Below are 17,919 nucleotides of genomic sequence, written 5' to 3' on the forward strand. Positions count from 1 at the left end.
GCTAATTAAACTATAACAAGACTATTATTTCATCAGAATTTATTAGTTTCTCTATTCATCTTTAAATTACCATTAAACTCTGTCCAAGGACTAGAGCAAGCTTTATTGTTAGATGACATTATTGGTTGAAAAGAACTATGCCCCTTTTATTCCTTCCTGAAATGACTCTTTTTAACCAGGTTAACCTTTCTATTTTAAGAACAGGAGAGTGTTACTGCCAGAGGACCATGGTGCTGGCACATGACGGGCTCCCTGCATCTCGGAGTTAATATCTGAGCAACTCTACCATTGTTACACATGTGTGACCAGTATGGGACCACGCATACTCACTTCTTTCTCATTGCTCAGTAGTCTCTAACTTTCTTGGGGTCTAGGATAAAATAAGAGTGAAAAACAATTCAGTTGCTGGTGATTCATGACTGACATTTTAAGCAATTCAGTTGCTGGTGACTCAGGGTGACATTTGAGGATAGTAGTTCAAAACCAGCCCAAGCAGAAAAATTCATGAGTCTCTTATCTCCAATTAACCAGAAGAAAAAGCCAGAAGTAGAAGCATGACTCAAGTGATAAAGTATCAGCCCTGAGCAAAAAAAGCTAAGGGACAGTGCCCAGGCCCTGGTTCAAGCCTCAGTACAGGCACACATGCGTGCACACACACACACACACACACACACACACACACACACACACACACAATTAGAATGAAAAGCACATTCATTATCATATGCTCCTTCAAAATGCTCTGCAGTTAGAAAGTGCACATTCTCCACAGCTTTGAGAGGCATATGCCTTTGCTGTCTGGCCTCTGAGCTTTTTCTAAACAGCTGTTGTTCACATTTTGGTTTTTCTATGCTGCTTTAAGATAATGTCCTCATTCTTCTCCTAGAACTCAAACACATATTTTCATTCATGCATGTGTGTATATATACATGGGCATACATGCACACCTAGACACATACACACAAACACATGGAAAATCCAAAAGGGATAGAAATGGGAAGTGCATAGGCAGAGGTGTAAGAACAAGGCCTTGAATTAGACTGGGAAGAGGGAAGTCCTCCTCCTCCCTCCCAGCAGGAGTGAGGTATTGCCACTCGTTCCTCTATAGATCCATGGACTAACTGAATCCTTATATATTGGCCTTTTGCAAGCAGAAGTCAGATTGAGGCCCTCAGGAGCCACACAGACAAGGACATACCTCCCAAGACAGCAACTTATACTAGCTCTTGCCTGAGAGCGAGGTCTGAGACGGGGCACAGTAGTGGCCCTAACTCTGCCTTTTGGAAAGCCTTGCGCTGGCAGTGAAGGCAGACCGGAACTAAGGCAGAGGGTGGACAGCTTGGAAACAACCTTAACCCTTCAAGGCCTGCTGTATGCCTCCCGACAGAGGAAGGGGTTTGTTTCAGCAGCAACATTAGGCAGCTTGTATTTCCAAAAAAAAGTCACCTAGTCATCTCATTCATTTTTTTCTTTTCATTTATGTGTTTTATTGTGAAAAATTCTGTACAGAGGGGTTACAGCTACATGAGCAAGGTAATGAGTACATTTCTTATCAAGCATTGTTGCCTCCTCCTTTGTTTTTCCCCTACCATCCCTTCCCTCCCCACCTCCTCCTCAACTACATTCCCCTCCTTCCCACTCCTCCCCACCCCTGCCTAAATTGTAAAGTTCATTTCTCGACATAGCATCTTGTACATTAGGCACGTTTTGCAGCTAAATTCTTTTTATTTCCAATCTAAATTCTTAGTCTAATTAAGTTATAATGAGATCTTCCTACTGCGTGTAAGCAGCACTATCTGGATGACCAAGACAGGGCTTATCCCAAGGAACTCAGCATCCACCCATGGTATCGCCTTATTAGCAATGCGGTTATAGAAATAGGAGCAGAGCCAAGTGCCAGTGGTGCTGCCTGTAACCTAACTGGTTAGGTTACAAATGCCAGCCCAGGCAGAAAGTTCATTAAACTCTTATCTCTAATTAACCAGCAAAATGCTATAAGTAGAGTTATGGCTCAAGTGGTAGCGTTCCTGCCTTGAGAGAAAAGGTGAGAGGTCCTGAGTTCAAGCTCCAGTACTGACACATGTACATGTATGCACTCTCTCTCTCTCTCTCTCTCTCTCTCTCTCTCTCTCTCTCTCTCTCTTCTCTCTCTCTCTCTCTCTCTCTCTCTCTCTCTCTCACACACACACACACACACACACACACACACACACACACACACACAGGAGCAGAGCTACATAAGATCACAATGAGCTTGGGTTCTTTTGGGATGGGAAGACAATTAAGTCTACACTGGGCATGAATGGTACTGAAGGGTTGACTGCCCTGAGCAAAGCCAGACACAGGCAAGACTCTGGCACAGATGGGAGCTAGAGGGCCCTGAGGGTAGGCATGGTAGGATGAGGAAAGTTTATTATGCCATCTTCAGGTGACTGTACGTTGTTCTCTGTAAGAAGTTAGGGCATCAAAACTGAGAAGACTGAGCTCATGTCAATTCAAAGCTTTTACTAACTAAGCAACTCACAGAAGACATGGCCCCTGGTATGGTGGGGAAAAAAAAACAGAATAGATGGAAAAGGTACTATAACAACCCAGGACTGACCATGGAGGTAGCAAGGGGGCCTGGAACTCACTGGAATATTCCAGTTGGCTGATGATAAGGTCACCAGATAGCAGAAAAGGAGGGATGTCACATTGATTTCCATCTAGAAGAATCACCTTTGACCCTGGAAGGACCCGGGGCCCTCACCTAGTTTGTATAAGCAGAAAGCATACTCTTCTTGGCACTGTCATTTGCTCCTTGTTATTCCAACCTGGTTTCTAGTCCCACTGTGAATATCAAATAAAAAGCTATACTGTACGTAGAAATCTCTGTAAAGTATACAATCCATAAACCTGCATGTATGACTCTACCTGTGACAAGAATGAGGCTTCTTCACTGGATGCTCATAAAGAATTTTTAAATAGTGATTCTCAGATAATGATCTGTGCCCAGGACACAGACAGTCCTTTTTCCTGTAAGAACAAGGACATGAGCTAGTCACCATGACCTTGCTAGTAATCCAACTGCTAGTAATATGACTAGAAGGTCATACTTCATTGGGCTTTTATTTCTTTCAGCAAGATATTGATGGATAATATCTAGCCTAGGGGTGGTGGTGCACACATACAATTTTAGCATTTGGAAGACTGAAACCAGAAGATTGTGATTTAGACTTCATTCTGGACAACATAGTGAGTGAGACCCTATCTCATTTGAAAAAACCACCAACCATCAAACAAAACATCTACAAGTCTTATTATGATGTTACTTTATTTTACTCAACACCCAAACAGCCTCAGACTCCCAGCTTCCCAGATCTGCTGGCTCCTCTTGGTGTCCAAGGCTGTTCCCAGTAACCAACACATGCTTCAGAGCTGTCCTGTGGGCTGAAACCCACCAGCTTCTTTACTGACCAGCTTTCGGGAACAGCAGGAGAGCTGGGGCCTGGGGAAAGAAAGATTGAGCAACCTGTGGACTTGAGTGAGCTACCTAACTTCTCAGAGTCATGCCTGTAATTCTAGCTACTCAGGAGGCTGAGTTCCAAGAATCTTGGTTGGAAGCCAGCCTGGGCAGAGAAATCTGTGAGAGTCTTTTCTCCAATTAGTCAGTTAAACGGCTGAAAGTGTGGGTATGGCTAAAGTGGTAGATCTCCAGCCTTGAGAGAAAAAGCCAATGGAGATCCTGAAGCCTTGAAAGGAAAAAACCCAAACAAACAGAATAACTATCTTGCTCCTCTAATTTTTGAATGGGTGGAAGAGAAGAAACTGGAAATAATATGATCCATACCTAATTGGAGTATTAAAAGACAATACTTTTCTGTTAAGAGCTTGAAGCCATGTCATCTACACCTCTTATGGCCTAGACTCCAGGTAGCAATGACTTGTGCCAGTCTTACATGTGCTGCTTTACCTTCTCAACTGCAATTGGGGGACATGACAGTTTCCTATGTATGCCAGACTTCCAATGACTTGTAACCTAATATTGAGTTCTAGAGGTATTTAAAAACAGTGTCAATTCTAAAAAACAAAACAAAACAAAAACAATGTCAATTCTGTATCTGATTACCTGCATGAAAGCCCCTAGATAATAAAGTTGTCCTCTTCCCTTCCTCTCTCCTACAGACAATAACAGTCCATACACCTGACTGAAGGGCACCTTAAGGGGATCCCACAGAGCATAGTACATGGACAGGGCTGGCTCTCAATACTCTGGAGAGGAGTCTAGAGCCAAAAGATGCTCAGGTGTTGACCATGTAATTGTAACCCCTCTGTACAGTATTTTCACACAAAAAAAGATGTCCAGGTGCTCTGAGGCATTCTAGGGTCCAGGTAGACAGGGCACTATTTCCCAAAGGTAGTGAGAACCAGAGCCAGGTAAAGTCAAGAAGGCTTTAAGGCATTTCTACAAAGAGATTCAGTTAGTTTAAAATGATATCCATGGATGAAGAAAACAGATGTTGATGTTGTCTTTTTATTTCATGATAGTTGCTCACTTAACCAAGCCACTTACACACTCATGCTTTTTCAAAAGAGAGGAAACAGAGTCCTATTTTAGGGATAGAAATAGACTTGGAAGCCAAGAGTCTAGTGTTTTGGTTTTTATGAGAATGGTAAAAAGTTTGATGGTGTTGCTTCATCCAATAGAAATGAAGTTTGGGGAAGGATTGGGTGTCACTTTCCCTTGCCCCCTGGCTTCCATCATGTCCATGCTCTCTAGGCCTTGAGTCCTTGCTACTGTGGCTGGCCTTATCCCTGCTAGCAGTGACTCCTAGCCCTCACTCTGGGGTTTCTTGCTTCTGGTTCTCAATCAAGTCAACTGCACCTGCCTGGTTTCCCTTCTGAGCAAATCTAGAGCACTACATATAAATCATAAATAATAGGTTTCCACAAACTAATGTCTTCAGGGTAAAGGATTAGAGAGATTAAAAAAGAAAGAACTCTCTGGAGACAGTGCTGTCATCTAAGAAGGCATCCAAGGAGTGGCGGGCTGACCCACAGACACACAAGGGTATATGGGACATCCAGACACCTCCACTGCTGAGCCCAGCATGGTTTGAGGTGGCACTGTTGTAATAAGAAGCAGAGATGATGCAAAAAGACATTCAGCTGCCTCCCTGCCTGCCATGCCCACAGTATCTAGCAGGACACGAGTGGAAACATCCTCTGCATAGCTAGAATTAGCATTCCCCACGGGGCCCTGCTGGTTTCAGCTACACACCTTCAGCCTCGGTGGAGATGCTAAGCTGCATCTCCACTATGCATACGGAAACCCACAGCTCCTTAGATACAAGGATGTGATATCACCCATACACATCCATTTCACACTAAATCATCTCTAACGTGCAATATCAAACACAATGCAAACGCTGTGTAAATAGTTTAGGAATTGCATTACTTAAGAAATGATGATGACAAAAAATATGTCTGTGTTTAGTCTAGATACCATTTTTTAAAATATTTTTGAGCTCAGTGTTGATGGCTCATACCATTTAAGAGGCTGAGATCTGAGGATTGTGGCTCAAAGCCAACCTGGGGAGAAAAGTCTGAGACTCTGCTTTGTATCCTGAATATCTCACACATTTTTCTATGTAACATAGATCTAATGTAACCAATGTGAGTTTCTCACAAAGCAGTGATAAAAAGAACCATATTTCTTAATACTTGAAGTAATTAAAGAACAGTTGTAAACTAAGCCAGGACAGTCTACTGTCTTTACCACTCAGTGCCACAGGGTGTCGCTATTGAGAATTTCTTTTTTTTTTTTTTTTTGTGAACATACTGTACAGAGGGGTTACAATTACATGGGCAGGATAATGCTTGATAAGAAATGTGCGCTATTGAGAATTTCTTGCAACAGAATTTGGAGTCCATGTGGCCAAGGCAAAGCCCTGGGGAGAATGTCTCATAGATCTACTCTTGGATACTCTGGCACACTTTTGATCCCATAACAGCCCTCCTCAGGACACTGGCTCTGGCCAGGACTTGTTTTGACTCTACCTCCTCATTTCTCATAAAGTATTCACCATCTCATTTCTTCCTAAAAGTAAGCATTCCCAGGGGTTGAGCAAATTCTTTGTTTTTGATGTTCAAAACTAAGAAGTCTAATTCTGACATCTTTTTTACAGACAAAAAAGATGTCCCTCTCATTTTGAGAAAAACTTTCCTGGCTCTTACACAAAGGTCTCTTCATATCTGTTGACCCAGGAGACATTTGGCCCACACAGGCTCCTATAAGAAAGTTGTTTTCTGGGGTCCACAGAACCCATGCTTCACCTTTTCTAAAAAATTGAAGGCTCCCACTCCCAGGAAAGGAAAGGAAAGGAAAGGAAAGGAAAGGAAAGGAAAGGAAAGGAAAGGAAAGGAAAGGAAAGGAAAGGAAAGGAAAGGAAAGGAAAGGAAAGGAAAGGAAAGGAAAGGAAAGGAAAGGAAAGGAAAGGAAAGGAAAGGAAAGGAAAGGAAAGGAAAGGAAAGGAAAGGAAAGGAAAGGAAAGGAAAGGAAAGGAAAAAGAAAGCAACATTCTGATCTCTTATAGATAGAAGCATTATCTAATCTATAAAATTTTAACTCAAACAACCTCCACCAAAGCTTTAAGTCTCTAACATGTGGGGTAAAAAAATACTCGCACCTCACACTTTTTACCTACTTTTCTAAACATATCTTTTTAGAAACACAAACTTCCAATTATTCAGATTATAGAGGTCACATTTTTCACACATCTGCAAATAATTATGGGGCACCTCAATAAGGGATTCAGCCTTCCAGGGCATCTGGGTCTGCTCCGGAGACAAGACACAACTATCTGTGTTGACCTTTCCCACAAGGACAGTAGGCCACATGGCAAGACTCAGGCAAGAACACAAATACACTGCAGGCCCTGGAGAACATGCACTCTCAGGAGAACATGTGAGACAAGATGGTGAGCAGAGACATTCAGAAAGTCTGATGATGACTTTGAGCTTAAAGAAAGGTATGATGGATTTAAATAGGGAGAAGAGAGGTGAAAGAATTCCAGAAGAGGACAGTATTACAACAAACATGAAAGGCAAAAATAAGTGACGCATCCTTGAGCCAAGAAACTCATTCACAATGGAAAACACTGAAGGGCCAGAAAGAAAACAGCTTTCAGACATATTTTATTTTATTTTATTTTATTTTATTTTTTCCTCTCATGGGGCTTGTACTCAGGGCCTGGGCCCTGTCCCTGAGCTTCTTTTGCTCAAGGCTAACACTCTATTACATGGGCTGGCTTTATTTCTGGGTAGTTTATTGGAGATAAGAGTCTCATGGCCTTTCCTGTTTGGGCTGGCTTTGAACCACGATCCTCAGATCTCAGTCTTCTAAGTAGCTAGGATTACAGGTGTGAGCCACCGGCACCCAGCTCAGACAGATTTTAGAGAGCCTCCATGGCCATGTGGTTGAAATCTAGGACCATTGTACATGGTAGGCAAGCACTCTACCTCTGAGTTACACTCCACTCCCTTGATTTCTTGAGCCAGGATCTCACTATTTAATCCAGGCTTGCCTCACTGTCCTCCTGCGTCTGCCTCTACATGTTTTAAAAATGAAATTTTATTTCGAAAGCAGTGAAGATGAATTGTGTTTTGGTGGTAGTGGTGGTGATATTTGGTGGTGGTGGTGGTATTTGAGAATCTCTCTGCCTATTTCTTTTGTTAATTGTGTAAGTTGCAAATTTAGTTTTTAGTTTTTTTTAAATTGCCACATCATAAAAAAATCTTCTTTACTCACTCATGGCAGCTGTGTGTGTTTATGAGGAGTAGGGAGTTGGTGGCAGGCATGTGCGCTCTGTGCAGTGACTGGGTCCAGGGATTGCACACGTACTGCCTCAAAGAAAAGTTTGTAGGAACATTCAGAATTTTTTCCTTCCAACTATTTTGCAATATACATTTTTTACTTTAATCATGCTATGATGTAATAATTTATCAGAACTTATGCCTCCTGTCTATCACCCATTACAGTGCCCAGCCATTGACCAAACCTCCCCAGCCCAGCATTCTATTGTTAACTTCTATGAAATTAACTCTTAGACTTCACAGATGAGTGAGATCAATAGCTTTTATTAAGCCCGACTGTGTGCCAGGCTGTGGACAGGAAGAGTATGCAGTATCATAGGCAATCCAAAGCATGGGGTAAAAGCTTTAGAAATTAAGAACTGTCTCCATTTACATATTTATGAAGTTAACAAAGTGTTGGAGCATCTATTTTTTTGGTGATATACTTTATTTCAGTGATTACTTATCTTAGATCACAACAAAAATTAACTTTTACAAAATACTTTTGAATTTCTAGAATAAATATGCTATAGTAATATGCAGAAGATTACCTGTCCCTAAGTAAAATCAAATCATTGTTTAATCTTTTGTTTTGTTCTCGTGCCCGTATGGGGGCTTGAACACAGGACCAGGGCATTGTCCCTGAGCTTTTTCACTCAAGGCTGGTGCTTTACAACTTGAGCCACAGCTCCACTTCTGGTTTTCTGCTGGTTAATTGGAGCTGAGGCTCTCAGATTGATCTGCTTTGAACTGCAGTCCTCAGATCTCAGCTTCTTAAGTACCTAGCTTATAGCCACCAATGCTGGGCCATAGTTTAATCTTAAATATTCTTTCTCTCTCTGTGTGTGTCTCTTTCTGTGTCTCTGTGTGTGTGTCCCTCTCTCTCTCCTCATCCTCTCCCTCTCTCCTCATTCTGTCTCTCTGACTCCCACATATCCATATCTCTTTTCTCATCCAAGAATTTTGGAACATTTCCAAGAGTATTCAAATGTTTCTAAGAGAAAGAAAAATGGGTAGACAAGTGGTGAGCCACAAGATATGTCATCACTAAAAACATAAACTCCCCCAGAGGCTGAGCACTATGGTAGGATCAGTTGTCTGGGATCAGATTTAACTTTAATACCTACAGCGAACACCAACTCTGTTCTTGGAATATATCCAGCACCTTTCCCAGAAAAATGTGTCACTTCTCTGGAATACAGTAAAACCAGACAGCAGTTCTTGGTAGCCTAGGTAGAGTTACCATTTCCACAGCTGGCATTTTTATCTTCCTTTGCATCCTACCATCTAATTAGAAGAAAATCAATACCTACTTGGCGGTGCATATATAATTTTAGATTTTTAATATGTGGATGTGTTAATAAGTTCAATAATGTGAGTTTTTATGGTATGTTTTCATGGTACAGGCACATACCAGTACTGGGGTTTGAACCCAGGGCCTAGGCACTGTCCCTTAGTTTTTTCACTCAAGAATGGCACTTTGTCATTTGAAACACCCTGCCACTTCATGCTATTTGGTGAGGGTAGGTGTTAATTGAAGAAAAGAGTCTCAGAAACCTTTCTGCCCAGGCTGGCTTCAAACCACAATCCTCAGATTTCTGCCTCCTAAGTAGCAAGGATCACAAGTGTGAGCCATCAGTGCCTAGCTTGTAGCCTATTTTTCAATGAGTATATTTTTATATTCTCTTTTAGGCAGATGAGTGATTTTAACCTCAGATCTCCAGCAAGTACTACAAAGAAGTAAACATCCTTGAAGAACCACTGGAGCTTTCTGTGAGGTCAACTCCAGGTCCCATCCCTGTCTCTACGCCAAGCAAGAAAAATGAGGCACGTTATCAATCCATATGAAAACATCAATGATACAGCAAGGAACAACTCCGACTGCCCTCGTGTGCTTTTGCCAGAAGAGCTATTTTTCACCATCTCCATCATTGGAGTTGTGGAGAATCTCATCATCCTGCTGGCCGTGATGAGGAACAAGAATCTCCAGGCTCCCGTGTACTTTTTCATCTGTAGCCTGGCTATTTCTGACATGTTGGGTAGCCTGTACAAGATCTTGGAAAATATCCTGATCATATTTAGAAACATGGGCTATCTCAAGCCTCGTGGCAGTTTTGAAACCATAGCTGATGACATCATAGACTCCATGTTCATTCTCTCTCTTCTTGGCTCCATCTTCAGCCTGTCTGTGATTGCTGCTGACCGCTACATCACCATCTTCCATGCCCTGCAGTACCACAGCATCGTGACCATGCGCCGCACTGTCATTACCCTGTCGGTCATCTGGACATTCTGTATAGGGAGTGGCATCACCATGGTGATCTTCTCCCATCACATCCCCACAGTGCTCACCTTCACATCACTGTTCCCTCTGATGCTGGTCTTTATCCTGTGCCTCTACATTCATATGTTCTTATTGGCCCGTTCCCATGCAAGAAAGATCTCCACCCTTTCCAGGGCCAACATGAAAGGGGCCATCACACTCACCATTCTTCTTGGGGTCTTCATCTTCTGCTGGGCTCCTTTTGTCCTCCATGTCCTCTTGATGACCTTCTGCCCAAGTAACCCTTACTGTGCCTGCTACATGTCTCTCTTCCAGGTGAACGGCATGCTGATCATGTGTAATGCAGTCATTGACCCCTTTATATATGCCTTTCGGAGCCCAGAGCTCAGAAATGCATTCACAAAGATGATCTTCTGCAGTAAGTACAGGTAGAATTATTGAGCCCATGGGGATTGGCAACAATTGGAATAGCATAACATCCTAACAAACGTTATTGCTGTTGCTTTCCTTTCCTTCCTCAAAGGGTGGAGAGGGTGATCCCACTAATAAGGACTTACCATTGCTAAGTAACTAGGGAGATAAAGTGAAGTACTAAAAAGAAGCATGTGATATAAAGTACACAGGAGAATTTGGGGCTAAGGTAAAACACTTGTTTATCTGTGGATATTGGCAAGTCTGTCCTGAGAGGCTTTTCCAAGTTGGAGGCCCCTGCAACTGAACTCTGGAAGGCAAAACACCAGGCATGTGTGTTAGTGAGCTTTCCATTACTGCCAAATTAACCAAATTAAAGAAGAAAGTTTTATTTTGTTTCGCAGTTTCTGAGGTGTCTGAAGGTCAATTGGCCCTTTGGCTTTGAACCTGTGGTAAGGTAGCACACTGTGGCAGGAGCACATGGTAAGGAAAACTGCTTACCTCAAGGCAGCCCAGAAGCAGAAAGAAAAAGAGAGTAAGGACAGACAGACAGACAGACACTGGGATCTACAATCCTAATATCTCCCACCAGGCTCCACCTCCTCAAGATTCTTCCATTTCTTAATAATACTGTGCTAGAGACAGAGCCTTTCACATGTGGGCCTAAGCCACAGCGACAAGTAACTGCTCTACCACAGCTAATTTGCCTGTCTCCCACAGTCACACAGAGTTCTTGTTCCCCTTCCACTCCCCTGCCACCTGATGAATGGATGGTAAACCATTTCAAATCTTGGAAGTAGAGTATAAATTATAAATGTCAAATAATGGGCTTTGAGTTTTCAATGATACATAAATCTCATATATAAAAATAATTCAGTATTGGATTGACCTTAAAATACATTCTTGTTGGAAGTGAAGCGGTAGCTGAATTGGTAGAGTACTAACCTTGAGCAAAAAAAAATCTCAGGGACAGGTCCCAGGCCTGAGCTCAAGCCCCAGGATTGGCACAAAAAAATTAAAATTAGCTAGATGCCTGTTGCTTGTATCTGTAATCCTAGCAACTCGGAAGGCTGAGATCTGAGGATTGTGGTTCAAAGCCAGCCCGACTAGGAAAACCTATAGATGCTCAAGTTAACTACCAAAAAGCCAAAAATGGTGTTGTGGCTCAAAGTGATAGAGCTGAGGGACAGTTTCAAGGCCCTGAATTCAAGTCCCAGGACCAGTACTGCATATATGTTTTTTTCCTTTTTTTTCTGGCTCTATCCCCTCATGCTTTAGAAGTACACATTTCACAAGAGGAAATAAAATTTTATTCTATTTGGTTTCTAAGCAAGTATACATAAAAGCTAGGACAAACTATGACTGTTTGAAGCAGGAAAGTATGACCAACCTTTGTGTTTGTCCAAATGTGAAAGGATAGGCTTCCAATATGCAATATGTATTTTATTCAATAAGAAAGAGAGGCATATAGAGTGACACAGAGAAAGAGAGACAGAGACAGAGACAGACAGAGACAGAGACAGAGACAGAGATGATCATGTTTTTAGATTATGAGAAAGTCAAGACCAAACAACAGTCCAAGCAACAGGCTAAAGACCCAGTAGAGACCCAGGTAGAATCTCTATATCCTTCACAGACAAGTCTGCAAAACAGAGCAGTTGCTGCCAATAGTGCCCCTCACCCCACCAAAGATATTGAAAGTGACATCCTGAGTAGGAATAAAAGAAAGTTTATTGTTTTTAGCAGGTAAAGATAATTTGTGGTTGGACACTGGTAGCTCACACCTGTAATCCCAACTACATAAGGATCTCAGATTGAAGCCAGTCAAGGTAGGAAAGTCCATGAGACTCTTATCTCCAGTTAACTACCAAAAAGCCAGAATTGTAGAATGCTAACCTTCAGCCAGAAAATTCAGGAATAGTGTCCAAGTCCTGAGTTCAAGACCTAGTATCAATACACGCACAGAGACAAAAGATAATTTGTGGAGTATACACCTAATGTGATGATAGTGGCAATAATGGTAAGAGAACATGAGATAAAGGGGGATCCATGGAGCAGAGAAAGGTGGACTGAGAGGTGAAGAGGATCGAAATAGCACCATGAAACCCCTTCATGTGACAAATGTATAATGATTCAAAAATAAAATCATATAGATATAAGACATAAGAAGCAGGAGATTCTGGTGGGACCTGGGGGTTGATTTGGGGGACAATGGAAAGAATGGAGGAAGGCAATGAGAACATCGGGTGTCGAGTGATGCTGTCACTTGGACCTACTGCAAGGGACAGTGTCCTCCCAAGAGGCAATACTTTGTCCTTTAGGAAAACCAAGAGGCGGGGATATGGAAGATCATCACTCAAAACCAGCTTGCATAGAAAAGTTTATAAACTCCATCTCCAAAATAACCAGCAAAAAGCCAGGCTGGAGGTGTGGCTCCAATAGTAAAGTACCAGCTGAGGAAACACAAAGCCCCCAATTCAAATCCAAGAACCGCCAAAACCAAAAGAAATAAACTAATAGAAAACATCAGGAAAGCCTGAGTGCTAAACAGGAAACATCTTCACCTCTAGATCACATTCACATCAGAGGAGTGATTTTAGTGAAGATATTTTAGTCTGCCATTTCCCAGCTCATAGATAATCCAAGTGAAAATGATATCAAACTGCATATATTTGTGTAAGAAAGATCAATACGGCTTAGGATGCAAGGACTTCAGTGCTTTTATCAAGTTATTTTATTTTTGAGCTGTGTTTTTGATGCCATAAATACCTACTGAGTCTGGTTGACTCACCCCTCTCCTGCCTGGTCTGATCTTCTAAGGAAGGCAAAGGGGGCTTGTGGGTAAGTGATGTATCTGCTCTTGCTTAGAGACAGGACCTTTTCACTGCCCCAACTTTTCAGAAGGAAGCAGTACAAGGTAGGAGGTCTGCAATCTGTCTTTTTAGAGAAATGTGCCATAATTTATTTATCCATTCTTCTGTTTGTAACTGTTTGAGCAAATGATTTGAACCAACAGCCTACAGGAATCCAAAGCAAATGATTTCAGAGTGTATGAAAAACTGCACATTTCTTTTTTTTTCTTTTTTGCCGGTCGTGGACCTGAACTCTGGGCCTAGGCGCTGTCCCTCAGCTCTTCAGCTCAAGGCGAGCGCTCTACCACTTGAGCCACAGCGCCACTTCCAGCTTTTTCTGTTTATGTGGTGCTGAGGAATCGAACCCAGGGCCTCAGGCATGCAAGGCAAGCACTCTACCACTGAGCCACCTTCCCAGCCCTGCACATTTCTTATGATAAGATCAAAAGGCAAGCTCCCTCTGTGTGTGTGTGTGTGTGTGTGTGTGTGTGTGAACTTGTTAAAATGTAACGTCTTCATACACATATTGAGAAAAAGAAAAAGAAGAAAGAAAAAGAAAAAGAAAGCTAGTAGCTGACACCTGTAATCCTAGTTACTCAGGTGCCAAGATCAGTGGTCCTAGGCCAGCCTCAGCAAAAAGTTCACAAGATCTCCATTTCAATCAATAGCTGGGAACAGTAACATTGGCCTATTATCCCAGCTACCCAGGAATCTAAGAGCATAAGATTTGAAGTTCTGGGCTAACCTGGACCAAAATGTCATGAGTATGTCTATGTATGTTTGTGTTTTAGGTCTAAGATCCGCATATGAGAGAAAACATATGCACTTTGTCTTTCTGAGCCTGGCTTACTTCACTCAATATGATCTTTTCCAGGTGTACCCTTTCCCTGCAAATGGCTTAATATCATCTATGACATATACATGTAAAATATATGTAATATCATATATATGCATCATGGATTGTATTATAATCTGTGACATGTATAATTTCACATAAATGCATTTTATAATAATGTTAATAATTTTATGTTGTAATATGTTGATAATATTTATATAATAGTATTAATAATTAGATATCTGATGTTTTCTAGACCTATTTTTCTGTTTTAAAGCATCTAGGATTTTTCCAAATGCCAGTCTTGGCAACTGTGAATAGTATTGTAATGGACATGATGTGCAGGCCCCTTTATAGTTTTCTGGCTTGCAAATACAGAGTAGTACTGCTTTAAATTTTTTGGAGAAACGTCCATACTGCCTTCCATACTGGTTTCACTAATTTTCATTACTACCAACAGTGTACTAAGTGTACTGTTCTAACTCTTCCCTGCATCATTCTAGCATTTGTTGTTCATATTCTTGATGAGGGATATTCTGAATGGAGTGGGATGAAATCTCAACGTTATTTTTATTTGAGTTTCCTTTATAGTTAGGAATGTCAAACATTTCTTCATGTGTTTCTTGGCCATTTATACTTTCTCTGAGAAGTGTCTATTTAGCCAAAGGCCCATTAATTAACTGGGATTTTTATTTTTTGAGATGATGGTATAGTTGTATTAAGAGGTCTCAATTCCATAAGTCAAGTTATTAGTATAGTGCAACTTCATCAAAGTTTCTCCTTCTGTTGTTTTCCCCCATTTTCCTCTATACCATCACTACCCTCAAGTGACATTGTTCAATTGTTATAAAATATACATTGAATAGAATGACTACATTTGGCTCACCCTTCTGTCCTCCCTTTTCCCTCCCCTCCCAACCCAAACATGTTTCCACATCCTGGTATTAATTTTGTTAAAGTTTGTTAGTTGTTCAGAGGAGTTATACCACTGGACTATTCCCCTAAGTACACCAGCATTTATTCTGTTTGTGTGTATATGCATAAAATCCTGTATGTTATTCATGAATATTTGTATTTTACATCTAACTTCAACATGAGAGGAAATACACACTATTTGTCTCTCTGAGCCTGACTTACTTTAGTTGTATAACCATCCTTTTCCCTGCAGATGGCATAGTATTATTCTTTCTGATAGGTTGGTAACATTCTACTGCATATATGTATCACATTTTCTTGATCCACACATCCATTGTAGAGCATCTGGGCTCTTTCCATAATTTAGATATTGTGAATAGTGCAGCTATGAATGTGGATTTGCAACTATCCAAGAATGGTATCACTGCATCATAGGACAGTTCTTTTTTTTTTTTTTTTTGGGGTCCAGTCATGGGGCCTGAACTCTGGGCCTGGGTGCTGTCCCTCAGCTCTTCAGCTCAAGGCTAGCACACTACCACTTGAGCCATAGCACTACTTCCGGCTTTTTTTTTCTGCTTTTGTGGTGCTGAGGAATCGAACCCAGGGCCTCAGGCATACAAGGCAAGCGCTCTACCACTGAGCCACCTTCTCAGCCCCTCATAGGACAGTTCTATGTTTAGTTCTCTGAGGAATCTAAAAATCTTCCAGAGTGGTTGCACTAGTTTAGAGTCTCACCAACAGTGTAATAGAATTCCCCTTTCCCCCATATCCTCATAAACTTACATTATTGTTCTAATTCATGATACTTGCATCTCAATGTTTTGATTTGCATTTCCTTTATGACCAGGAATGTTGAGAATTAATTGGGTTATTGATTGGGGAGAGTTTAGTTTCTTGAGTTCCTTGTATATTCTAGATATTAGACCTGTAAGAGATGTACAGCCGGTGAATATCTTCTCCCAATCTATAGGCTGTCTTCTTCACTTAGCAACTATGTCCACATTTGCTGTAAGAAACTTTTTAGTTTGATGCTATCTCCTTTGTCAAGTCTCTCTCCAATTTGCTGAGTCCCTGGAATTCTACTGAGAAAGTTCCTGTTTATGCCAATAAGTTCTAATGTTTTTCTTTCTCTTTTCTGTAATAGTTTCAAAGTTTCTGGTCTGATGTCGAGGTCTTTGATCCATTTTGGTTTGACAGAGATTCACTTTCAGTCTTCTACATATGGTTATCCCAGTTTTCCCAACACAATTTGTTGTGTCTTTTTTGCAACATATATTTTTGGCTTCCCTGGAAAACATCAAATGGATGTAACATATGGGTTTATTTCTGGGTCTTCCAGTCTATTCCCTGGGTCATCAGACCTATTCTTATGCCAATGGAAAACTGCTTTTGTTATTATAGCTCTGTAGTAAAGTTTGTAGTCTGGAATTGTGATAACTCCAGAATTTTTTTGCCCCTATTTGCTTTGGCTTTTGGTTCCATATCAATTATTGGATTTTATTCTCTATCTTGGTGAAGAATGACATTGAAATTTTAGTGGATATTGAATTGAATTTGTAGATCACTTTTGGCAGTATGGCCACTTTCACAATATTAATTCTACCTATCAATCAATATGGGAGAACTTTCTACTTCCTGATGTCTTCTTTGATTTCTTTTTTCAGAGTTTTATCATTTTGCTATAGAAATCTTTCACTTCCTTGGCTAAGTTTATTCATATATATGGATATATATAGATATAGAGAGAGAAAGAAAAAAAAGGCTACTGCAAATGGAATTGTTTTCCTGATTTTCCTCTCTCTGTTCACTGTTGGTATACATACAGAAAAACTACTGGATTTTGTTGGTTAATTTTGTATTTTGCTACTTTGCTAAATTTATTAATCAAGTCTAGAACATAGGAATAGATATCTCATCTGCAAATAGTTTGACTTATTTTTTTGTGCTCTTTTATGTCTTTCTCTTACCTTACTGCTCTGGCCAGGAATTATATCATATTGAAAGGGAGGGGATATTGAGGACACACACACACACACACACACACACACACACACACACACACACACACATGAGCTAGTAATGTACCAGTGTTTAATATAATAATATATAAATTACTTAAAGAGCAAAATAAGATAAGCTGATATCGTTTTACTTGCAGTTTGCAAAATAGTTTAGTGTAAGAAACTATTAGTGTAAATGGATGAATGGACCAAGAAAATGTAGTACATAGACACTATGGAATTCTACTCCTCCATTAGAAAGAAAGACATTGAACCTTGTATAAGGTAATGAAAAGACTTGGCATGGATTATGTTAAGTGAGGTAAGCCAGTCCCAGAGAAGCACAGATTGCATGGTTTCCCTCACTAGTGGAAACTAGAATCTGCCTATAAATCTAGAAGCACACTGGGTAGCACCCAAGCTGTTATAAATGAATTAACTAAAGTATAGTAGAAACTATGGAGAATGCAAACAGTATAATTATTTAGAAAGACTAAGTCAAAGCCCAATAAAATGAGTACTAGGAAATGGATAATTGGGGGATGGGAGGTGGTCAAGAGGAGAGGGGTAGGAGAATGAATGGAAGAATTAGTAGAATGCAGACAAAAATGAATTGTATAATCCACAGAACTGAGAAAAATCAGGGAAGAAGTGCTTAGAAGTGTATATAGAAGGGAAACGTTGAAGTGATGACATCGATCAAGATGCATTGTAGACACAAATTGCTTTGTTAAATGGCAAACATACAATATATAATGTAAAAATTAAGAAAAGTGAAGGAAGGGGTAA

At 40.7% G+C, this 17,919-nt stretch overlaps 1 protein-coding gene across 1 annotated transcript; it reads left to right on the plus strand.

The window, feature by feature from the left end:
• Positions 1–9,655: 9,655 nt before the first annotated feature.
• On the plus strand, positions 9,656–10,549 carry Mc2r (melanocortin 2 receptor). Its single transcript, XM_070028671.1, has one exon. The coding sequence runs from the start codon at positions 9,656–9,658 to the stop codon at positions 10,547–10,549; it is 894 nt and encodes a 297-aa protein (XP_069884772.1).
• Positions 10,550–17,919: the final 7,370 nt, after the last annotated feature.

The sequence above is a fragment of the Dipodomys merriami genome, unplaced genomic scaffold (assembly GCF_024711535.1).
Source record: "Dipodomys merriami isolate MVZ:Mamm:240054 unplaced genomic scaffold, mDipMer1.0.p SCAF_2, whole genome shotgun sequence".
In the NCBI taxonomy this organism is placed as follows: Eukaryota; Metazoa; Chordata; class Mammalia; order Rodentia; family Heteromyidae; genus Dipodomys; species Dipodomys merriami.

Excerpts from the sequence above, each read along its gene's own strand:
- Mc2r (XM_070028671.1), top strand. The coding sequence starts at position 9,656 with ATGAGGCACGTTATCAATCCATATGAAAACATCAATGATACAGCAAGG.